Source organism: Ctenopharyngodon idella, chromosome 23 (assembly GCF_019924925.1).
Source record: "Ctenopharyngodon idella isolate HZGC_01 chromosome 23, HZGC01, whole genome shotgun sequence".
NCBI lineage: Eukaryota > Metazoa > Chordata > Actinopteri > Cypriniformes > Xenocyprididae > Ctenopharyngodon > Ctenopharyngodon idella.
This window is the reverse complement of record NC_067242.1, coordinates 22,664,329-22,690,057: the sequence shown is the minus strand read 5'-3', so window position 1 is coordinate 22,690,057 and position 25,729 is coordinate 22,664,329. Positions and strand designations below refer to the sequence as shown.

Sequence of the window (25,729 nt, the reverse complement as noted above, 5' to 3'; positions counted from 1 at the left end):
GCCCCTTTGGGATGGCAAGCAGGTGCCTTTGAACTGTCTAATTATCCTGCTCCCGTTAACTGTCTTAATAAAGCCTACACCGACCCAGTCTTGCTAGCTTGAACATCTTTACCCACAATCCAGTGATGCAGAGCAAAACAGAGGAATTACAGCTACAGACATAACACAGTATCTATAAATTGTTTGTCGATGTTCCAAGGTCAAGCTTTACTGCATATATAACAAGAAGTCTGCTGTTCAGAATAAACATTAAGATATTTTCTTGACCTTTTACTGTTTTAAAAGCCTTGTGAAAAGGATGTGGTCTGGGCTGAGTGTAAATTTTGGCTAGCTGATTTGTGGTGAGTTGTCCATCTGAGAGCCTCAGGCTTGGCCCTGATCTGTGTGCTGAGTGAGTGGAGGGATATGCTAATGGTCAAGCGCAGCGGAAAGCTGGCATACGCACGGGCCATTCGTCTCAGTCCACCCAAAGCAGACCAGCGTCTCAGCCAGCAGTGCCGATCCCTCCAAAACCATACATTGCTTCAGCATTTAGTTTCTCATCAGCAAGCAAAAGAACTCAAAGATCATGTTTTGATCCAATGGTTCTTGGTAAATGCTACAAGGCTACTGTCTTAAAATCCAATGCCACATTCATTTTCAAAATGTTTTACAGAGTTTTTGTCTGCTAGAATGTTGAAAAAAATGGTTTATTTTTAAATTTTGTTTATTTTTTAATTTTATTAATTTCAATTTTAAGACAAGATTTTTCACATTTGGAATATAACAAAATGTAAATGTGGTGATTTTCAAAGATCTTCAGCCATGTAGATCAATAGTATCATGAAGCCAAAAGTATCATGACTTGATACTTTTAACATACTAGTTCTCATGCACTGCTCAGGAAAAATGGAGCCATTTCCTGCTTTTAACACCTTACCTGGGTTTGGTCTATACCTACTAGCACCAATCACACTCCATTATGTCCTCTGATCAAGGCCTCGGAATGGCTGGTCAAATGCTTTAGCAAAGTTTGATGTGAGTATGGGCACTGCATCAGCGGCTGCAGAGAAAAGGCAAACTCTGAATAGCCCAAATGCACCATTGTCCCCCCTCTGATAGCACTACCCATTCCGCAGCCGGCACACGCTTTCTCCAGCACAATCATGTGCTCTTGAATGTGTCTGAGTATCAAGACTGACCTCTCAGAATGCTGGTGCTACACCCAGAAGGCTGGGGGAGGAAAGAGACGAGGTTCCCGGGGAGCTTTCAAGCTTCTCTGTGACTCTGATTTGAGGTGAACATGGAGAGAGGGAAGAGGCCTTGACTTGTCTTTGATACCTTGCATTCAAGCTTCCCACCACTGCTGGGAAGGGAATCGGGGACGTCCAGCATTCCCTTGGTCTCTGTAGAGGCCTAGCGGCAGAATGCTCTATATGGGATGCGGTGCATATGTGTACAACCAAATTGAGATGTGTGGAAGCTGTCGAATTTGCAAAGATGCTTATCAGGAGCTGACAGACAAATGACATCATTTACTCTCAATGCTGTGTTTCAGCCCTGAATCACTTTGGGAAATACAAAATATGAAGCATTTTGCATCACTGAATCTTAAAATGAAATCTTGTGTTTAGATCCCTGATGCTATTATCATTTCCGTTTCTATTTTTACTCTCATAACCTGAATTGTGTGACTCAAGATAAAACATTCTGTGATTTTCATTTGAAGATATAATCTGATTTTTCCGTTGGCAGTGCTTAGGCTTTATTTAGAAAGGGTGTAGCCATTCTAGAGCCATCTACAATTTGCAGTGTGCTTTTAAATCTGTTTATATTTCCTCTTTGCACCAGCTTTTGGTTTTTCCAGAGCTGTTTTGAAATTTAAATTATAATCATTAGCCTGTAAGTATTATAAGTATTATGGTCATTTGTAGTCCTAATAACCATTCATTGATAGTTTTACAAAGTAAAGATATTTTTATGCATAATAGCAATTTAGATTTTTCTTACTTTCTTATAAAGTGGGTTAAGAGAATGTATTTTAACATAGAAAAAAGAAATCTTACAAACTTCACCTTTAATATTTATATACTTTACTGTTTAGAAGTCTGGGGTCAGTAAAGTTTTTTTTAACAATCTCTTATGTTTATCAAGGCTACATTTATTTGATAAAAAAAAAATACAGTAAAAACAGTAATAATGTGAAATATTATTACAATTTAAAATAACTGTTTTCTGAGCATTTTTGCTGCTTAATATTTACTGTGATAATAATATATTAAGATAATAATATATTAATATAAACTGCGATACATGTTTTTCTGGATTATTTGATGAATAGAAAGTTCCAATGACAGCATTAATTCAAAATAGATTTTTTTTTTTTTTTTTTTTTTTGTAAAATGATAAATGTCTTTACTGTTACTTTTGATTAATTTAATGCATACTTTCTGAATAAAAGTAAAAGTTCTTTAAAAAAAAAAATTAGTCCCCAAAACGTATTGTTCCCAAAGTTTTGAATGGTAAATAACCCCTCAAAATAGTGTCCTGTGCAGATCTTTTGCTTTGTTCTAAACTGTAATCTACCCACCATTTCTGTATCACAGATTATTGGCTTCCACAATGGGAAGTTGAACCCATCTTTGAGGATGTGTTAGTTTGGCTTTAAACCTCTCCTGGTGGGGGTTAAAGGATAAGTCTTTGAGAACCTTTTGCCTTCTTACTGCATGGGGAGCCAAGGAGGAGGAATATCCCACACACTTATAGTAATCCTGTTGTTCTTCTCTTCCTGTTGAGTTTTGTGAAACTGTCTTTTTCTTGTTCTCCCTCTCACTCTCTCCTTGGGTATTTTCTGATCACAAACATTTCTGTGGTCTTTAGCACAGGTGCCAGGCTGACGAATCAGGTAAGCCTTTTGGAGAGGTGCCGTTATTATGTGCATGCCAAGCATAGGAATATCTGCATCCTCTTTGCATTGTTAATTGCAGCTTCTTCTGCAAGTTGATTTGCAAGATAAAGAAATAAGGAGAGAAAAAGACAGAGGGATTACTTCACAGGAGGAGGAAGCTTTGAAGAAACATTTTGTTGTTGTTGTTGTTGTTTTTACCACAAGCTCCTCCGTTCCTCCACTGTAACTCCCCACACATCAGCTCCACCACCACAAAAAGGTTCCCCAGCTACACCAAACTCAGCTATTGACAACAGACCCTTCAAAACATCTGCAGGTGGATATTCAGTCTTAACCTTTTGCTTTCTCCATTTTTTTTCCCTCAACAAAGCCTGAACCCTCACCGGAAACGGTGTGCAACACTGTGCAACTCTGACGTAAATGGCCTCTGTGCTACTCTGCTGCATATTGACTGGCATGAGCCAACCGCTCAGCAGCAGGAAAGCCGGTTCAACTTTGAGCAGGGTGAGAGATGATTGGCATGCATCGAAAAGAGGGCAGAAAGCTAGAGGAAAATAAGAAGACAGCTCTGCCTTTGAGCTCACCCTTATACTAGCCTTATACCAGCCTTCAACCAGGCTCCCATCCCACAGCCAGAAACATCCCTCACTGGTCACAAGTGTTTTCTGTCTCTTTCCTGTCCCATCTCTTATTTACAGTGTTGAGGAATGTTTAAATAAAATTAGTTGGTTATTTAACTACATTTAAGTGTTACAATAGCTCAGCTATTCTCAAAATACCTGTAATTTTTCCATGAATGTACATTTTCCAATGTTTAGTGGTGTAATGTACAGTATGTCACATTGCATTGAGCATTCTGCTTTAATGAGCGAAATGAAGCAATAATTAAACATTCTTTTAGAATGTCTTGCTCTCAATTAAGTTGGGAAAGTCTGATTTATTTTAGTGAAATTTTAATGACAAAAGAAATCTTTCTGCCAAAGTCTCACCAATTGAATTCATTATAGTGAATCAGTTTGTTCAGAAAGTTAATTTAATTAATTAATAAATAATAATAATAATAATAATAATTATTATTATTATAACACTTTTTTGGGGTACCTTTGCCGAAGTCTCTAAAACTGAACAGTGCTGCTGTTCATTACTGTTTTTGACTTGGTTATATAAATTAGTTTTTTTTCCCCCTTATTTTTATTAGTCTTATTTACATTTCTCTTCACGTTTAATGCTGGCACATTAATTGTAATCTCCATTGTTTTTGAGACAAATAAATCCTGGTCTAATAAATTTTATAAAAAATCAGCAACAATGAATAAGAATAGGTTTATGAAAAGTTAGATACTGTAAATTAGTTCAACAGTTCTGTATAAATCAATATTGAATTTAAAATCAAAATTTATCGTCTAAAGTTAAAAGTGAATGCTGCCTCTTTAAAATCGTTAGCTGTAGTGAGTTGCGTGTGTAGTCGCTGTCTGAAGATGTCGGCAGAAGCGAGTGGCTGTTTTACTTCACTTTTGACACAGGTAGGCAAGAACATTACGGTAAATGTAAGATGTGTCCTAGAGAGACAAAACTGCGCGCGCTTTCTGAGAGACGGTCTTCAGTCAGTGCGCTCTCAACCAAAGCACACACACATAGCCGCCTCTCGCGAGTGTCAAATTTTCGCGGTTTGTTACACATAAACGTTCAAATACACACACAGTTATGTCAAAATGCCCGTCTTAGCGTATGTTCGCGTTGGTTATGTGAATGTGAATAGCATGTGTAACAGCATATTGTCTTTAAAACATGCTACTATCTACTATTGGCTGTCTGTATTATAAATGATAATCAAACAACAAAGGAAAAGCTTTAATAAGGATTAATATATATTTAACTTATACAGTTATGAGTTATTTTATATTTGATTATTCAATTTCTGTGGTATTTTTACTATTAGACCTATCTATATATAGCATTGTTTTATTTGTATCTTTAAATATATATATATTTATTTTTTTACCGTGGTATCGACTTTGGTATCGGGTATTGTGCACTTCTGTTGGTATCGGTACTGACTACTAGATTTTTGGTATCGTGACATCCCTATTTGTTACAAAAAATTTTAAGTATTATAGTATGTTTTAATAAAGCTAAAATGTTTTAAAAAGCTATAAAAGGCTAAACTATTCCATGTTTGATTCATATTTAAATTATTAGAAGAATTTCCTTTCTATTGTCTATCCGGTCAAGCTTTATAGGTATTTTAATAAGTAATAAGTAATGAGTTGAGTTACTTATTGAGTAATTAAATTACTTTTCAGACAGAGTAATTAGAAAAGAATTTTAAATACAACATTGAAGATGTAATTAGTAATTAGTAATTCATTACTTTTTAAGTAACTTACCCAACACTGCTGATATGTTTCTTGTCCATGACATGACACAGTCTAAATCACAATCTGACACAGTGACTAACAGACAAAAATAATGTGTAGTCTGAATCCGGCATTAATTGAGCAAACAGATATCCCTGCCCCAAACTCATGCTATTGGTTGAGATGTTGCTAATTTGGGCTGGTTAAGATTCTAAAACAAAAAGAGCAATATCTTGAAAGTGCCATGGTGTTTACACTTTGCAGTATATTCAAAACTTTTTTCGTCTGCATATTAAAAAAGAATAGTTGAATATATATATATATATATATATATATATATATATATATTACATCCAAACACTATACATTTAATTTCTAACTACTTAGAGAAAGGGAAAGGGAATTTACAGTTTCCAAAAAAAAAAAAAAAAACTTATGTTTTTGGAAGGTTTCTAGCAGACTTTATAATTCTTGCCCCAAAACGTAATAAAGAGTAAGGTAAAGATGGGAGCATAAGAGATGAGGGCAGAAAAGAGCAGAGAGATTTTCAGAGGAAAACCATGTACAGAGGGAGATCCAATTGGTTGAGAATAAAGCCCAGATCACGACTCAGAGAAAGTGAGTGGAAAAAAGCAAGAGACAGAGATCAAGAGACACACAAAGAACAGGAGAGAGAGAGAGCCAGTCAGAGGGGGAGAGAGGGGGAAAGTTGGAGCCGAGTTGCCGAGTCTATTCCTGTGGTACTGAGAGCTGGTGAAATACTAGAGCCTGGGCCGTGTGCCTCTGATCAGGGCGGCAGTGAGCACAATTACCTTCTTTTCAAATCCTTCAGTGACACCACGGGAGAAAGGAGGACTTTGAAACTTGAAAGGCAGGGCGCTCGCTTTCAAACCTCAAACGCAAGCAGGAAAGGGCTCTGAAATTTGTTCAGTGCTCCCCATCCACCATTAGCTTGTTTCTTCCTTTCGCCTCCAGGCATTTAAGCGATTTTTGAAAAGATGTTAAGAAATTCAATCACTACAGAGAGAGAGAGAGGGAGCACAATCATTTTTCCTCTCTCCCCTTCTCTCTTCCCCTCTTTTGCACTTTTTTTCACTGGAGCACGCTTTCCTCCCAGTCCACAGAGAACAAGCTTGCTGTTTTTGTGTCGAGGTGAATAGACTGGTGAATTTGTGGAGCAATGGTGGAGCCAAAAATGCAAAAATAATAAAAGAATGCTAAGGGGGAAAAAAACGAGGAAATAAAAAAGAAGGGTTGATGGTCAGGCAATGGAAATCCTTCTCATCTGCCTCCTGACATGTGTAATCTCAACATCAGAGCCCCGCTAAGCCCAGAGTGCAGTAGCACACTCACCTTCATCTGAAAGTCTGAAGGAAACTTTTGAACTCTGCTTTGTAACACGACTCAAACGGGAATCCGTTTATGAGAAACCGCCTAAATGAAATTGCTGGAGATCTGTCCGCTTTTATTGTCCCTTAGGAAGGAGAAACCACAAATGAGTACTTTAATATCTCAGTTGTTTCTCCAATGAGGTTAAACTGAGAGCACCTGGAGACTTTTTCTTAAGTTAAAATCTGCTTTTCAGATTCTTCTTTTTCTGAGAAGAGGGCCCTCAAATGTTTCTCTTCTAGAGTTTCAGAAGAGACCACAACAATGTTTCAAATTGTGCTCAGATTAGCCAACTTTGGTATCCAGATTTTGCAAAGTCAAACATTTCCAAATGAACTCAAACACTTCTAGTCAAATTCAAAGACCAAATGATCTGTGCTATGATATCCAGATTAAATGTATAGCTTCGTTCACTGTACTGTATGTTAATGTTATAATTTTAGGAGAAACATCTGGGACAAAGTTGATACTTAAAGTGTGTGTACTTAAATACATTTTCTGAGCCTAAAAGGAGAAACCTCTGAGCAATGAAATTTTCATCAGGGACAGTGAGAAGAACAGAGGTAAGAAATGTAATTTGGTGCTAGACAGGAGCATAATAATAAAGAAAAAAGACTGAAGAAAAAAGAGTGAATGAAGAGAGCTGAAAGGAGAGAGAGATTATCAGATATGTTGCTCCTTTACTGTCTGTTGAGTGAATCAAGAGGCTGTTGACCTCCTGTCTCTGAGTGTTTGCAGAGCCATTAGGAACGCCATTGGGTCTGTGAAGAAGTACATGTCAATTAGTGTAACCCTCTGTTCCTGAGGATAGCAACTGGGGTGGGGTGGCACTTGTGCCACTGTTGAGCTTTAGCCATTGTAAATGCTGAAGGAATACAGGGTCTAGTGAAAATGAGGGAACAAAATGCCTTGATGCAGACTGAGAAATTTAAAATTATCTTTTAACTTATTATGAGCTTGTAAAATTGCATTAATGTCATTATAGTCCATTGTGAGGGTCATAGCCCCATGTGTCTGGTTTCAGCCTCAGGACTGGACGGCATATCTCAGCTTAGTGGTTACCACAGTACTTACAGTACACTAATAAGAATTTGATGAAAGACCTTTGTGGTGATTAAAGTCAACCAGCTGTGGGATCTGACTCAGTTTGTCGCTTAGGACAATGACTATGTTTACAGAGCAAGGACTTAATCACAGTAAGATGTTTACATGACACAAGCAAACTTCTTCACTACCATTTGCATGCAATTTTCATTATTCTAATTATTAGCAAAGAATTGTGGTTCCCTATCAAAGGGAATTCAATGCTGCATCAGTTGCTGATGCTATGGGGGCATGTTCTGCAGAACCTGGTGTCTGAGGCATGTGTGAAATCATATTGGCCGATGGCAGTCCTATGACATCACATGGTGCATTACATGTCATCATTTTTGTTGTCTTCAGGTAGCAGCTTGTTTATGTGCTGTTAATGAGAGAAGTGTGTGTGTTTGAAAATTGAAAATAAAAGAATGGCGAGCAAGCAGACTGCTTAATTTAGAAGGTGTGCATCCTGTGCCCTCTTTTTATAATGCACAGAGATGCACGGTATTTAACACTCACTTTTATTAGTCATGTTTTTTAAACATGACTAATAAACACACGACTGCCTTATTCTGTGTAAGAAGCCACATCATCTCATGGAAGAATGCTCAACTGTTGTTATGAAGTGAGTTTGGAGTAAAAACATGTTATTAAATGTTGTCTTTTGTTGGACAAGATGTTAATAAATGCTTCTCATGTCTGGAAAGATGTTTGACGTGTGTTGCTTTTTTCAAATGTACATTATAAGTGACTCTTACTCGTTTACAGATGGATTAGCATTTGGAGCCATACTTTATTGACAAGCTGTGCGTAAATAAATAATCGCAGCCTTTGCAATTTCATAATCGCACTAAGAATCACGTTTAAGCGATAATCACGTTTAAGTTCAATGTTTTTTTTCGTATCGTGCGATAAATCATGCAGCCCTACAATACACTGTGATCTCTCCTTATTACCCACTGTTGTACTAGTGAATCCAAGGGAGAGATATGCCTTGTCATATTTTCTTGTCATGAAGCTGACTACACTGGAGGTGACAAAGCAAACGTAGCAAATCCATTAGTCCTTTGTGTCAGAAGTTGCACATGGCTTAGAGTATGTCAGAAACAGAAAGGGCATGTCGGAGATTTGTTATGTTGCATCACTCTGTGTCGCATCCAGTGTAGACAGTATCACTAATTTTCATGGGATCTATTTGCTTTTATCACGTTGCACTGCTTGCGTCTGGTGTAGACACATTGTTGTCGTAGTTGTGATGTTTGAAGTAGTTTCATTGTCTGCTTTACGTTTACCTGGAGTCCTTTCACAAACTTGTCCACTCTTAGTGCAGAACCATGCATCATTCATATTTTTAATGGCTCCCTGCAATACTCAATTCTGATTCTGCAATCGCACCATCTAGTGGTTTGTTATTCCATGAAAACAACTGCTACAACTGATAACAGACCACTCAAACGGTATTGTCATCTTAAGGTAAATAATATAAGTCAAATATGTCAAATTAATATTACTTATGGGCCAAGTAGTCACATAATAAGTGGGATAATTTCGCAGTGGTGTCTTGTAACACACTGAGGAGGTTTCTTTTGCATCACAATCTGCTTACTGTACACTATCCCTTAGCCTTGCCTAGCCTTGTGATAGTTAAGTCATATTGTCCAGGCAGATTTCCCTGACTCTTGCCTATGGGAGCATCAATGAAAATTGAGCTGGACTAAGTTGCGGCAGCAATCCGCTCTGTCGTATATCGCCCTCTCCAGATGTATTATTGTAGCTTTAAGCAGGGCTATGCTCCTTTGTGTATATCTGTATGGTGTGGAGCTTGAAGCCCTCTACAGTTATCAGTTGGAGATCAAAGGCAGGGCTAAAAGACAAACAAGCACTCTCACCTGATCTTAGAGTAGTGTGGTATGTTCCCTTTTTTCAGGGTAGAATATATATACTCACTCTTCGTCTAGAGCTTGGCAGATGTGAACAGAGTTGGACCAAGTCGCAGAACGACCCACTCTCTCAACTGTCGCCCTCCCCAGTCTTTGATATTGAATCTGATATTGAAGCAGGGCGGTGCTCCTCATTGTGAATCATTGTGATTGGAGAGATTGAATAGCTGATAGTCAGCTGATGCTGAGCTATGCCTACGTGGCCTGCCAGAACTAATGCTTGCACTAGATTTGAAGGTGGGTTGAGGCCATTCCCACACAAGTAGCTTTCCACAGCTTTATATTGGGGCTTAAAGGTGCAGTAAGCGATTTCTGGTAAATGTTATTGATATTTGAAATCACCAAAACAAACACGCTTCTAGCCAAAAGGAACACACCTCTATCTTAATGCCTCATTCATGCAATGCAGGCAATGAGTATGGCAAAATCTGTTGTGCCTGCCGCCCCAGGGGATGAAGTCAATCAATAAGTTAAAGCAATTTGTGTTACTATGATAATTTAGGTCGAATGTCTAGTTGTTAATTAGCTCCTCTATTTCTTCAATGGATTCTTCAGCTCCTTTGATCAGCTTGGATGCGTTGTGTCCTGATAGCTTTCTGTAGTCTGATGTGAGCACTGTCCCACACCCCCTCACTTCTCCTGATCCAATCATCCTCTGCAGGTATGTTAGATGGCTCTCCAGACCAGAGGAACAATGGTGGTTGATATCCCAGAACACACTGGAATGGTGTTAAGACTGTAGAGGAATGTGTTAAAGAGTTTTTGGCATACTCAGTTCATGAGAGAAACTCTTTGCTGATCTTGACTGCAGTGTGATTGAAGATAATGTCTTATTTCTTGATTTAGTTTTTCAACTTGACCATTGGCTTGGGGGTGGTATCCAGACATGAGACTAAATGTTTGCAAAAGGCCCTCCACACTCTGGATGTAAACTGAGAGCCTCAATTGGAAACTAACATAATTTGGACACAATTTATACCCATTGCATGGTCCTTTGTCTTAGGATCTGTGGAAAGTATTGCTTGGTTGGTGGACATTAAGGTGGTGGATATTCATCCTGTTGAGCATGTTGAATCTCCTCCATAATGTCCCAACAAATTTGAGCAATGACTACTGATGAAGGCAGGATGGGTTCAGGGTTAAGAGAAGTGTTGATGGGGTCATCAACTTCGGGCATCAACTTTGCTGTTCTTGGTGCCTGATATGTTACCATGAAGTTAAAGCATGTGAAAAACAGTGCCTAGTGAGTTTTTCCAGGATTTAATCTCTTTGCGTTTTTGATGTACTCAAGGTCTTTATGATAGTGATCACCTGGAAAGGATATAGAGCTCCCTCGAGCCAGTGCATCCATTCCTCTTGTGTAGTATTGATGGACAACAGTTCCTTGTTCCCCACATCGTAATGTGACTCTGCTAGGGATAGTCTTGAATAGAAAGCACTGGGACGGAGTTTACCTGGTTTGCCATGATTGGATGGTTGTGAGAGGACAGCACCTATACCACAATGCATCTACCTCAACAATGAAGGGTGAATTAGGATCAAGATGGTTATCTATGGGGGCTGAAGTGAAGCTGGTCTTGAGCTTGTCAAAAGCTACCTGGGCTGATTCATTCCACATTAGCTTCTTGGCTTTACCTTTCAGGAGAGCAGTGATGCGTGATGCTATGGTGCTATAGTTGCAGATAAAGTGGAGGTAGAAGTTGGCGAATCCCAGAAACATTTGAAGTTCCTTAATGGTTGTAGGAGTTGGCCAATTGGTGACTAGCTTGACTTTAATATGTGTGTATATGTATGTTTGCGCACATATTTTCTCCTTATTTATAATGAAGTAATGTGTGGTTAGTGAGGTATAGATATTATAACCTGAACAAGAGAAAATAAAAAGTACCGGTATTCGGTTGTCATTGGTATCGGCAGATACCAAAGGTTGTGGTATCGATATCGGTATCAAACATGAAAAAGTGGTGTCGAGCCATCCCTACTGTGAGTAGATGAAGATGTCATCAATGTAAACGACAACATACTGGCTGATGAGATCTTTGAAAATCTTGTTGAAGAATAACTGGAAAACAGATGGGGCATTAGCAAGACCATACAGCATGACAAAGTATTCATAGTGCCATCCTGTGTGGTAAGGAATACAGTTTTCCATTCATCCCCTTCCTTGATCCTGATTAGATTATATACACTTTTTAAATCCAACTTTGTAAATATCTTGGCCTCATAAATGTTCGAGGGCTAGTGGAACCAGAGTAAGTGGGTACTGGTGTTTGACTGTCACTGCGTTGAGACCCCTGTAGTCATTGCATGGTCTGAGTCCACTACTCTTCTTCTCAACAAAGAAGAAACCAACTGCTTTAGGGGAGGTGGATGGACAGATAAAACCTGATGATAATGCTTCTTCAATATACTTTTCCATTGCTTGAGTTTCAGGGATATGAATTGGATATGCTTTGCTTTTGGGAGGTGAAGCATTGGGTAGAAGGTCAATGGTACAGTCCCAGGGTCTGTGTGGTGGTAACTGGCTTGATTTTTCTTTACTGAAGATGCCTGCAGGGTCATTGTACTCTCTGGGGATGTGAGTTGGTAACTGGGACTCTCCATATTGGTAGTACAACATGGAATCGAGATCACTGGATTTAGGCTATGGTCATAAGAGAAAGACCAGTGAATGAGCTCACCTTGACTCAATGAGATCTGTGGATCATGAACTGATAAACATGGATGTCCTTGTAGAGCTGTTTGTGAAGCTGTTTCATACTTATACAGTACATAGTGGCGAAACTATGTGCAGGCCCAGGTGGGCCTGGGCCCACCCACTTTGAATTGTGCACCACCCAATGAAAAGTTTGTCATTTTCCAAATAGATGTATGAAATAATTTAATAAACAATAACAATTATAAACATAAAAAAACATATTATCACACCATTACTTAATTTATTTAGTTAAAAGAATGATTAAATGGAAGTTTCCATGGTCAATTGTTGGCAATTTCATAGTTTTCCCTCTTCCTATAGGTGCATATAATAATGCTTGTCAAAATAAAATGTTAAATATGATTTGTCAGTTTCTGTTAGTCCCATCCACAATGTTATCTTTACAATGCAAGGTTGTAAAACTTGTAATAGTGATTTGCATGTTTGTGGAGCAGAATTTGAAAATGGTGAAGCAAATATCAATCACAGGTGAATTGTTGTCATTTAGGAATGAGATCACATGGGTGTTCTAATTGAGATCTTTTATCCCCTAATCCTCTAATTGAGACAACTTTTGATCGCTGTAGCGCCACCTATTGGCCGATTGGGGTCATACTTTGTCAACCTCTCCTCGATTTCTGTCCTATCATCTGACAAAGTTTCAAGTCTCTAGCACTTACGGTTTGGGCTGCATGATCAGTTTTACGGCAGAATAATAATAATAATAAAAATCTGAGCAATTACAATAGGGTTTCAGCACTTCGTGCTTGAGCCCCTAAACAAATAAAAATAAGTAAATAAAACATAGACTTAGCATTTGTTTTTAAATCAAGTACGTACCCCTCAGATTTTTGAGTGTCGATTTCAAAGGGTTAGTTCACCCAAAAATGAAAATAATGTCATTCATTACTCACCCTCATGCCGTTCCACACCCGTAAGACCTTCGTTCATCTTCTGAACACAAATTAAGATATTTTTGATTAAATCCGATGGCTCAGTGAGGCCTGCATAGCCAGCAATGACATTTCCTCTCTCAAGATCTATTAATGTACTAAAAACATATTTAAATCAGTTCATGTGAGTACAGTGGTTCAATGTTAATATTATAAAGCGACGAGAATATTTTTGGTGTGCCAAAAAAACAAAATGACTTATATAGTGATGGCCGATTTCAAAACAGTGCTTCAGGAAGCTTCGGAGCGTTATGAATCAGCGTGTTGAATCATGATTCGGATCGCGTGTCAAACCGCCAAACTGCTGAAATCATGTGACTTTAACGCTCTGAACTGCTGATTCGACACGCTGATTTGACACGCTGATTCATAACGCTCCGAAGCTTCCTGAAGCAGTGTTTTGATATCGGCCATCGCTATATAAGTCATTATTTTGTTTTTTTTTGGTGCACAAAAAATATTCTCGTTGCTTAATAATATTAATATTGAACCACTGTACTCACATGAACTGATTTAAATATGTTTTTAGTACATTAATGGATCTTGAGAGAGGAAATGTCATTGCTGGCTATGCAGGCCTCACTGAGCCATCGGATTTAATCAAAAATATCTTAATTTGTGTTCCGAAGATTAATGAAGGTCTTACGAGTGTAGAATGGCATGAGGGTGAGTAATAAATGACATTATTTTCATTTTTGGGTGAACTAACCCTTTAAATACAACTTTCAAAAAATGTAGGAACAAAAAATACAAATGTCATATGTAAATTACATTAAAATAAAATAAAGTATAAATTAAAATAAAATAAAATAAATATTGCAAAATTTCAAATAGTCATTGTATTTAGGTTGTTTTTAGTGAGCACTGTTCCTTCCCTTACTACCATACACCCATACCTCAATATTCACTTTCAAATCCTTGTGTGTGTGTGTGAGCATGTGTGTGTGTGTCTGAGGATGGTAATGGGATGATACTTAAATCCCTTTATGTTAATATTGTGGTTTTACGGGAGCAGGCCTATTAATCCTGCTTTAACTTTATAAGTGCTATTATTCCCTCAATAAGATCACTGGCTATGCAGTATAGGATTAAAGACTTATAACGTAACTGATGCTGTCATTTTTTCATGGATCGAGGAACCTTGAATGCTCTCTATCATGACTGTTTGTGAAGTGTATTCCATAGTGATATGTGAAATACAATCTTTAATCCACACAGTTTTAATTGGTTTTTCCTAGCAGCAGCGCAGCATGCTGGGCCAAGCACCAACCTTAGCTCCAGCGCTACGGGACATTTGGCGGCAGCTCCGTGCCTCCACACTAGAGTTTTTAGAACAGAAAGATTTTAAAACAGCCCAGCATTAGAGCAGCACTCATCAGCAATGGCAAACTGCTAAACTCGGCCAAACCGGAGGAGGCTTACAGTTTGAGCTTAATGACCTGAGTCACAACCGCTCTCGCATGCCAAAACACAAGTGCTCCGTTCCACCAGAACCCGCTGATACCATTCATTCTGTCAGAGTGGCTCTTTCAGGCCTTCCCAAGGCCAGCACTCTTTTTACTTTGCAAATTATAGTTTTGAATTTTGTCAAAAAGTTGTGCTGTTTTTTAAAGCGCTTTCAACCAGGAATCTGAGAAAGCTGCAAATATCATATGTTGGGCTTGCTTCTCTACACATGTGAGGGATAGTTCTTTTTTAGTTAGCTAGTTTTTTTTTTTTTTTTTTGTCATTCCAAACTTTTACGACTTTATGTGGAACAAAAAAAGAAACATTTTACATGTACTGGTCATTTTATTTCCCTACAATTATAATGAATTGCGGCTTTCAAGCAAAAGCACCATAAAGTAATGTTTAATTTAAATGTTTAATTTATTTGATTAAAATAAGCTAAAGCAACACAATTCACTGTTCAATTTCACTATGCAGTTTAGGTAATATGTAAAGTTTACTTTCTATTTGTGTTTGTAGATTTTTGTTGAGAATACATGAATAACTGAAACAAGGGATTTCTTGTTCTCAACATGCTTTGCAGAGGGCTAAATAAGGAGAGTAAATGGTGATATTAACTGTTTATTTATGTGTTTTTGTACTAAATTATAAAAGGAAGAAACTAGTGTTTAATGTTCAGTTAGTGTTGGCAGGGCTCCAGACAAAAAAATTAATTAAGGAGCCATTGGCTCCTATAGGGGGAAAAAACAGGCGCCAAATAATTTTTTTAAGAGCCACACAATGAACTTAAAATTTTAAATCACTTACTTTTAGTCATCCTGTTGTTTATATATCTCCCCTTTACAGTTTCAGCTTTTTCATCTTGTGACTTTTATGGGAAATTAATGTCACTATTTTCGCTTAATACAATTATAGTTTTTGTTAATATTTTGAATCCGATTAGATTTTTATATTTTCTGCTTTCATTTTTTGTTAAGTTTTCATTTTTTTTTTAGTTTTTAGTTTTATTTTTTGTTATTTTTAAACATGTCTGTTTAGCTTGTATAGATTTTTATTTTAGTATTAACATTTATTTAAGGCAATAAAAAATGTTTTTAATGGTTTTAGTTAACTATAATAACCCTGATGCTAGTAAAATCTTTATATTGAATAATATGTGTCAGATAATGTTCTTAGTCCTTCCTTCCTGAAGCTACAACAGTTTACTTTGAATCAAATGAAAATAAATATAAATATATGGAAATAAATATATAAATATATTAAATTTGGTTTGTGTAACCAAATAACAAACAGGGGCAATTGATATAGGCTACATACTGCTTGACTTTGATTATTTTGAAATACAGCGGGACTCTTATTTTGAAATGTCTGTGCTTTACTTTTGCTGCTCATTCAAGTTCAGATGAAGATTAAAAAAATTCCGTTGCTACAACCATTTACAACACATTACAATATAAATAACATAAAGTAAACTTTGTGATAATTGATCAGCATTAGTTCATAAGCAATCGGTTGACAAATGTGCGCTAATCATTGAACGGGAGCTGCTCTAAAGAACGTGCAACAGCGCCATCTTTTGACTTTAAAACATGCAGCGCTCACATTTATTTAATGAAATTAATAATAATCACATTAGGGAGTATCGCAATTTGTTTTTCTATCCACAAAATATAAGACGCCTTAAAATCGTTTATACTCTTGTTATACTGTTTAAGGCACTGAAGACTTTTAATGACCTTAAATTTATCTGATGAGCATGAGCGGAGTGGAATAATGAAGGTGATCAGCATGATTGATAATCAAACGGTAAGCATGTGCTGCATTGTGTCTGTAGAACCCGTTTCCCCTTTTGAATGACGAATATAGACGAATTTATATGAAGAAATAGGCAGTTGTCTCCTTTACGCAGGAGCAGAACGGTGTGTTCAAATGCAGCTGTTTTGCACCTACGCAGGCGATGCGAGGCAACAACACAGTCGGCTTTCATCAGCTCTAGTTCTTTGGCGTCTGTTTGGTGTGTGAAATTTTTCCCTACCTGTTCATATTTCGGCGCTCTAACTCAGTGAAACATTCACACGCAGCATCTCATTTAATTACGTCAACACAGCAAATGATGTGATAGGCTACTGGTCACGGAACACGCAAATAACATGCAAATTTTACAGTCATAACGTGTGAATTTGTATGGTCGCCAATGGCGACCTCAGCAAAAATATCACTCGCAAATTAATATTTTTAGTCACAAATGCGACCGTTTTAGGCGCAGTCTGGAGCCCTGGTTGGGATTTTGTGCTGAGGAGTGGAGCTTGTGCTTAGTTTGAGGATGGTTACATAAATCAATTCTGTATGTTCTTCACACTAAAAAAAAATAAAAAAAGGTTTTTTTAAGAACCGTTCACTGAAAGGAACCCAAAAATGTTCTTCTATGGCATAGTTCTGAAAACCTGTATGTGGAACCTTTATTTTTTTAAGTGATGCCAACAATTTATTCTGGATATAGTAAAAAAAAAGAAAAGAAAAAAAAGTGTGCTGTTGCTAGTAGTTAACTGCAAGAAACACAAATTTCAATTAAGGCAGATGTCAATATTTTTAGGGAATATCTTCAATATTTTTTGTCAGTCTTTAAAAATTCACTTTTATATTCCACTGCATAAAGAAATTCGTTTCGAAAGTTTTGAACGACACGAGGGTGAGTAAATAATGACAGAACTGTCACAGTCCCTTTAAATTACATCATCTGTGTCCTCATTGACCCCTACAGCTGCAGTTATGAACTGAACTCCTTAAGGTTAAAAAGCAGTGAGTGATGTTATACAGCAGTGAAAGGGTATGGAGGGTTAGAGGACTTTTTCAGAGAAGTGAATTATGGGTTGCACCACTACTTATTCTAGGCTGAGAGGTCATGACCCAGATGGGGTCAGGTAATGGGTCATGTGTCTTCAAGAAAGATCAAGCTCTATACCCTCTAAACCCTGCAAAGCCCTGTAAACTTGCTTCTCTCTGCCCCATTTTAGACCACTGGAGACTGTCCCTGTGGGGTACAAGTCCAACTCTGCCCGCCAGAACAGATTACTTGCAGACAGAGACATAAGGAAAGTACACCTCTTTTGGTGTGTGTGTGTGTGTGTGTGTGTGTGTGTGTGTGTTTGTGTGTGTGTAGGAAAGAGGCAGGAACAGTGTTAAAAGACTGGTATATGGAAAGAGAGGGAAAGAGAGAGAGAAGGCAGATAGCTTGTGGGCGTTGATACTACCCATGAGGCCATTTAATGGGCAGTTTGGAATGCAGGGAAAAGACTCAGCTGCCCTCTCCATGGGATTCTGTGTCTTTGAAAAAAGAGAGAGAGAGAGAGAGAGCTTGTGGGAAATCCTTGCCTGACTGCTGCTGTGATGTTGAATGTTGGCCTGTTTTATTTCACAGACTATGGCAAGCACAGACACAGAGACACTCCATTGCTCTTGTGTGAAGCTGTGAACCTGCACATTTGCCTGGAAGAGGCCAAGCCCAGGAGGCTTTGCAAATAAAACCCATAAAGAGTTCCCTAAAGCACACGTTAGCACTAACAATGCCTCCCTGCACTACTCGAAGACTTAGCGTGACCAGACTTGTTCCACATATTTATTGCCGCTGTCTGTGGGTCTGTCTACCTATGAGTGTCTCTGTGTTTTTACAGTGTATCTGTAGGTTTGTATGGCCATGAATTTTCCTATTGCAGTAGTTGATATGACCATGACAGATATTAGCATTAGCTAAGCTCAGACAACAAGCTTATGCTTTTTTCTCCACTTGTACATTGTTTGTTTGAACAAAAAGCTACTCAGGGCTTGATCTATTCATATTTGAGAGTGTGTATAAAAATGTTGTGTGTTTTTATTACAAATATATTGTTAACACAGATCCTTATGTATTTAGGCCATTGGTTCTCAACCACAAACTTCCAAAGAACCTGCAAGATGACTTAGAATAAGAAAAAATGTCTTATTAAAATAAAACATGCATTAAAATAAGCTTAAACAAATAAAACCAAGATGTAAACTGATATTATATTCTTGTTTAATGCCCTTAACAACTTTTTAAGCACCAGAATTTTCTTTGAAAACCTGGAAATATGAGGGAATTTCAAAAGTGTGTTTTCCAGATCTGGAAATTTCTGGAAATTAAAAAATCCTAAAACATCATGTTTTATAAAGATTTGCTAGTTATGTCTAGCTCTAAAATATTTCAGCGGGTAGAAATGCTGAATAACATTCAGTTATTAAAAATTGGGTAATATTTTAATTATTTAAATGATTTATAAATATTTAATTATTTTATTATATTCCCAGTCCCAGTTTTTGAAAATAATGTTTCAAAATAAGCAGCTTTGTCATTACATCAGAAGTACCAGAAATATCTTTTAGGAGCCTTTAAATATTGTCTTTTGGGGGCCATTGAAATTAAAAACTTACTGCACTGTTAGTTACTGCACTGTGAGATGAACACAGAATTGATCAAATGACTGCTTTTTTTTTTTTTTTTTTTTTTTTTGTCGCAGGCATGAATTAGTGGTTAGCACACATGCTAACACATTTAGCTGTAGTGCTCTTGTATATCTCTTTATACTCTACGTTTCAATAAAACTGGCAAAATTGAAAATTATATTTAGTAATAATTAAAAAGAAATAAAGGATTAATATTCATTCTTTTTTATTTTTCTCTCATTTAGAGGATGACAGTTCGGGTTCCCCGTATCATCGTGAGAGACGTAATGCCATCAGTGGGCAGACCACGGTTCTGGGCACATCAGGAAAACTGAGTGAGGAGCCATCCACCTCTACAGAAGAGCGCTCCCCATTGGTGAAGAAAGAACTTCACAGTTCTCTGCCCCACCTTTCAGATCACACCCTGCCCTATCGGGGGACGTTGTTCACTATGGACCCTCGCAATGGATACTTGGACCCTCACTATAGTGAGTTACTACTTTTTCATGTTTCAGGACAAGCACCCTCTCAATAAGCAGCTTTGGTCTTTTTTGTTTTAATCCAATTAATCTATACTTTTTGGTTATTTATCCTAAAATATGTTAGGCTTATCCTTGAATCCTAAAGGGATAGTCCACCCAAAAAGTGAAATACAAAGCAACATGTTTTGGAGAATGTATTGGCTGCTTTCTTTGCAACGATAGTAGACATTGACAAAAAAGTTGACCATATGTCTTCTATAGACATACAATAAATTTGTGTGAGGAACAAACTGAAATTTGATTTGTTACTCACTAAAAATCTTCTCCCTCCTGTCTTTCGTTTTTTTGCTGAACTTATCCCTACAGAAGTTATCTTAGTAATGTGTTTTGCATAGGACAGTTACAATGAACTGTGAACACCAAGTCCCTATAGACTGTAGAAACTGTCTGTGCATAAAACTCAAGGACAAACATTTAGTGCAGGGCTAGCACACTAACTTTTTCCCCTTTGTGAGGCGAAAGGCAAAGCTGCTAATGGATTGATTGGGCCTGACAGTTGACTATTTGCCCTTTCTTTCTCATTCACTCTCGCTTGCCTTTTCATTTTTTTCAGAGGGGAAGTTAGTATGGGGGACGTTCTTCTCTGCTCCCTAATTCCCTCATTAGGGGCCGAGTGTAAGCACACAACTCTAGTCTCGCTCATCAGCAGCGTGATCAAAGCGCCACAGAGCGGAGAGCAGTCAAACTCCCCCCTGCCTTGTTCTTTTCCATATTCTCTTTCTCTTGTTTTTCTCTGGTCCACCGGACTCCCCCATCATTTTTATAATCAATAATCATGAGAGACTCTTAGCAAGAGAGCAAGAACATGTGCATGGACAGGATAGAGTGAAGGAGATATATACAGGGAGAGAGAGACAGATGAGGCTAGTCAAAGCCTTTTAAGAGGTTAATATTGCAGACCACCATTGCGTAGTTGTCACCTATGGATGAGGATTCGATGTGATGGCTCGTTTACTTTCGCTAAATTGGTCTTGAATTGGGTTTGACAGTGTGGTTTTAATCCATAGCACTTAATTAAATGCCCTTTACCTTTGTTCTCTCTCACAAAACCATTTACCACTGTATCACTGTTCGTTTAGGCCTCTTCATTAGCAGCCGAGTGCTTTGTTGGTCTAGTTTTGATCCATACGTCTTAATGCACAAGGTCAACTACAATCTGGCCAGTCAGACCCCTCACATATTGACTAATACAGGCCTGACCACCTCAGCAATTCTGCCACTCTCTGTGTACAGAGAAACTGAGAGAAATAGGCAGAAAGAGAGAGTTTTAATGGGGTGAGGCAGTATCAGAGAAAGGGGAAGGTGTGGATCTCTAAGAAATTTCCACTCTGTTCCTGCGATGAGGCAGCATTGGTTGGGGTCAGTGCTAACTTAAAGAGAGAGAAAGTAACTTAAAGAAAAACTTAAAGAGTAACTTAAATAAATGTTTCGAGTTCAGTATATTATTATTTCAAGTTTACATCAAGTTTAATCAATATTATTATTATTGTTGTTGTTATTTCGAAATAATTAGTATATAAAATGTAATAATATATCATTTAATATGTTTTAAAAAAACAAAAAAGTAATACTTATAATGTACGAAGTTGAAGATACAGTTGAAGATACAGTATTGTTCTGTCATAATCAACATTGTGCTTTATGAGTTAAATTTGTATTGAAGCCATAACATTCTTTTAAATGGTTTGTAGAGATAAATAAAAAGGGAAACATGAATGGAGAAAAAGAAAAAAGAGCGAAGCAATGGGAAGAGAAAGTTATAATGTGGGGGAGAGACAGACTGAGGGAGACAAAGAAAAAGAGTGAAGCGAAGGGAAAAGAGAGAGTTAAAATATGGGGGAGAGACAGAGACTGAAATGGCAAGGCAAAAAAAGAAAAAAGTGAAAAAGGGGTGTTCCGGGTGGCTGGAGTCCAGAGGGGTAGGCTGGGGTAGAGGGTGCAGGGTGAAAGGGTGGAGGGGGGTCAGAGGTCAGGTGGAGAAGGCAGACACTGAAACAGAGGGGTTCAAAAACAGCAGGAGAAGTCAAAGGAGCCTCTTAGTCGTCCAAAGGTCCATTCTCTCTGCATGGGGGATCACCAGGGAAGCAATGAACTGCGGAGTGGAGAAAGTTGATGATGGAATGAATGCTAGAAGGAGTGGGAGGCACTCTCCCCAAGTCTCCCTCTCCAGGAAGAAATTCTTGCTTGAGAGATATTTCACAGACATGCCTTGGGCATTTGATTTGATTCTTATTAAATAAAAAATGTGTTGTAGTAGTACCTAAATTGCTAAAATTGGCCTGAAGAACAGAGTGAACATGTCCCAAAGTCCTGTTAAACTAGTACCTTCAGCTTCATAGGTTGCATATACCATTACTTATTTGTCTCACAATAAGAGAATCCCTAACAGATCTAAAGTGGGTTTTTATATTTTCTGAAGAAACATATAATGTATAACTTACCGATACAATAACAGGGTGTTTTGTGTTGTTGCTAAGTGATTACTTATTGGTTCTATAATAATATTTACTTGTGCAGTTATTATTGAGCTTAAGCTGATTTTTTTTTATAGTCAAACTAGTCTTCATTTGTCTGTCCAAGTTTACATAACACAATGTAAAATAAAAAAATGTAAAGGATTAAATACATTGCACTTTACCAGTGTTTTTCAGAGCAAGTAGACGATGCTGCAGCCAATTGTAAACCGATAGTGTATAGATGATAGAAGCCAAGTTACAATCTGTCTGTTAGTCCAACTTTACAAAAACCAGACATGTACAGTTCCAGTTAGACTGTTTACATAACAGTTTTAAAAGGTGAATTATTGCTTTAGACCAGGGGTATTCAATGCTGTAAACCCATTTTTTTTTCTGTTTCCTATTTTTTTTCTTGCAGTGTGATGTTTGAAACCTATATTGTCTAGACTGCAAAGCATCTATGATACACTCCTCACCAGAGGGATTATGAGAGGCCAGGACCATTTAACTAACCCTATCCCCATCACTGCTCAGCTCTTTAAATCCCACACTGGTGCCATTCACTCAGTTCCACTGGCTTTGAGTTGTGAAAAACCTTGACCCCAATACACAATACACTTCGACAGAGCCCCCCTGCATTTCTCTTTCCCTTTGGAGATCCATCAGCTCGTAAATGCATCCCAGGTGTGCGCTAGTGTAAGTGTGAGCCAGTGCGTGTGTGTAAGTATGTGATGTAGAGCGAGTCGGGCTGTTTGTGCTGTGTATGCACTAGTACTAGTGGCAGGTAAAGCGTGATTACTCTTCCTGCTGGCGCATGTCAAGGCCTAATGCGCCTAAATGAGCCTCCACCTGCCGCCTCTGCACACCTGGTCACCACGGCAACACATAGAGGGGCACCCTGGGAGTGGGTGTCAGGAACAAAGCTCCAAACGACAAGTGCCAGAGGAGGGGGAAGCACGGATACAGCAAGGACCTCTGAGAAAGTCCTACAAATCTCCGTTACTTCAACGAGTCCAGGCACTAATACTGCATTTACTCTCTGCATTTACTCTCTCATAAGCTCTCTGCACCCACTGCATAAGTGTATAAAGGACTGGCGCGTTTTGCATAAAGAGCACACAGGATAAATAGCCCTCTTTGTGAGCATTAGTCGAAGCATTAGCATTAGCCGTTATTCCTGAGACTTATCCTCTTTTCTCACACAAACACTGGATAAGAGTCCCATATCCTGCTTAGCACCATTCTAATGCACAGTATGGATAAGACAGCAGGATTGAAAGACGGATTAATGAAGGAAAGAGCACTAAATGTGTGAAAGTGTGAAATGCGGCTAACGCTCTGACATCTGTTTATATTGTCCACTGATTAGCAGGTCATCAGGCCGCAGCGACAGTGAGGCACTTGCTGCCATTGCACTTCTTATCTCTCTTGGGGAAGTGGAAGATCCTTCTCTTCTCTCTCTTTATCCTCTTTCCTAACTGTTTGTATTTTCTTAAACAGATGTGCTCTTCTCCAGTAAGATCCATGTCCTGTTATGGGAATTAAAGCATGTTGAATTGAATATTTCCCTTTTTATATGAATTTTAAAATGGAATGGGAATGTTTTGAACAAGGCGAGCAGGGAGGGATGAAATCTTGGCATTCCTCAGTGCTTTGAAATCTTGGACATACACATGACTGTCCCAGCAGCACAAAGCCATATCCTTTCCTCAGCAAACTCAACTGAACAATAGGTTTATTCACGTTCCTCAGTGCAGTCTTGGCTGTCCTTATGGTCTTAAAGCATTTGTGCTTTTTCACAAGCACTTTCCCAAAGATTTCGAGAGTTTAGCTCTTTGAAGCCCCTTTGTCCTTAACATTCAAGCCCACGAGTGTCATTACTGCAAAGAGGGTTGACTTCTAAGCCTATTTAGTGTCGGTCTACAACTTCTCTGTGTGAAATATTGTCCCCACTCAAAAGCAAACTGGCACCCACCTTTAGCTTGATCAGCGATGTGGGGCTACAGTTTCAGTCCTGTGTTCTTGCTTGGATAAAGATCTACCAAGTTTCCTGAAGCCTGTAATCCTCCACCAAAGCCTCATTGATGCCTTGCACCAGAGGCCAGACAAACGAACACGAGGAGGGACTGATGATATCCCACCAAACAGACACATCCAAACTGCTTGCATCTGTCTGGTCAGCTCTGCATTGGTGCGCACCATATCAGAGGATATTCCCACTTCAGTGCCCTTGGTGGAGCATAGCAAGCCACCGCCGCCTGAACAAAAGACTTGTAGAGGGCTTTCTGAGATGGTGAGAAGGATTGAGCTTGACACTGATATATTAGGTTGGTAGTGCTGGGTGTTATTTCCCCTTTACCTCCAAAATCAAACCTTCACTTGGCCACTGAACTGTAAACATCTGCTGTCAAAGATATAGACATGAGCAGAACCAAACAATTGGTGTATTCTAGATAACCATATCAAGTGAAGATGTGGAGTTGGTTGTTTGATTTGGACTTTTCTTGGACATAATAAATCTATATTCAAACTTCTATGCTGGTTGTTGTTCAAATGAAACCTTCTGTCTCTTCCTAAGAACTTCTCTAGAAAGAATGATGTTGATAGGTTCACCTTGTGCCCCGTAGTAGTGAGTCTTGATGACATGAGGTGACGTGTATTTATTTATTTATTTATTTATTTTAAATTAGTCTCTCTGGCTAGATCTGAGGTAAATATTTCAGCAAAACTTTGCATTTAAATTCTAAAGCATATCTCATCTATATGAGTAACAATGTTTTTGTACATGGAATTTTTTTCAAAATCATTTACAGATTTATTTATTTATTTATTTATTTATTTTTTCACAGTCCACTGAGTAACAAGTGTCCTTGGGTGAAAAAACACCCACATACTTTTTGCTTGGAGTTTATACTTCAGAGGTTACAGAAAGTGGGGGACCTTTTTTTGCCTTTAATGGCTGTTTTTTTTTTTTTTTTTTTTTTTTTGCTCTGTAATCATAAAAACACAATGATGCCTCAGAATGAAGATACAAGCCATAGAGAGGCTCCCACTGACAGCTTCAAGGGCAAGGAGGGTCAGCATGCTATGGCCCAGCCAGAGCTCACAGGGTCCAAGACACTGGGAGCAGTCTTTGGGCACTAGTAAGAAATCTCTTTTACTCATTCATCCTGATCTTTTCATTCTGAAAGTCAATCTTTCACTGTTGTTATCCATCTTGGTCTAGTACACCACAGATAATCTTATGATCCTCTTTTATAGAGGTTATTAAAGGAGTCTTGCCGTGTATAGCTGTACCGTTAGATTCCTGTGCTTTTTTGTCTTTTTTTCCTTTCACCTGGAGTGTTCAGGGTGAAGCATGTTGGAATAGAGTGGAAATGTTCCTCAGCACTGCCTGATACTGGAGTAATGGACGTCAGTTTTTCTTGGAAACTTCTTATCTGTGTGAGAAATTCCTTCAGAAATCTAGATCCGTTGGATATGCCATAGTCATTCACATGACATGTGTTTCCTTTCATGC

General features: G+C 38.2%; 1 protein-coding gene across 4 annotated transcripts in view; it reads left to right on the top strand.

Moving 5' to 3' along the window:
• Nucleotides 1-25,729, top strand: part of gli3 (GLI family zinc finger 3) — a 147,768-nt gene that overhangs the window by 45,488 nt on the left and 76,551 nt on the right. For 3 of the 4 annotated variants that reach the window (XM_051882716.1, XM_051882717.1, XM_051882719.1), the window contains exon 3: nucleotides 19,457-19,699. In XM_051882716.1, the coding sequence (XP_051738676.1) occupies nucleotides 19,457-19,699 (243 nt within the window). Of the gene's footprint in view, nucleotides 1-18,616; nucleotides 19,700-25,729 lie in introns of those variants that run through there. The other variant, XM_051882718.1, reaches the window with a different exon arrangement.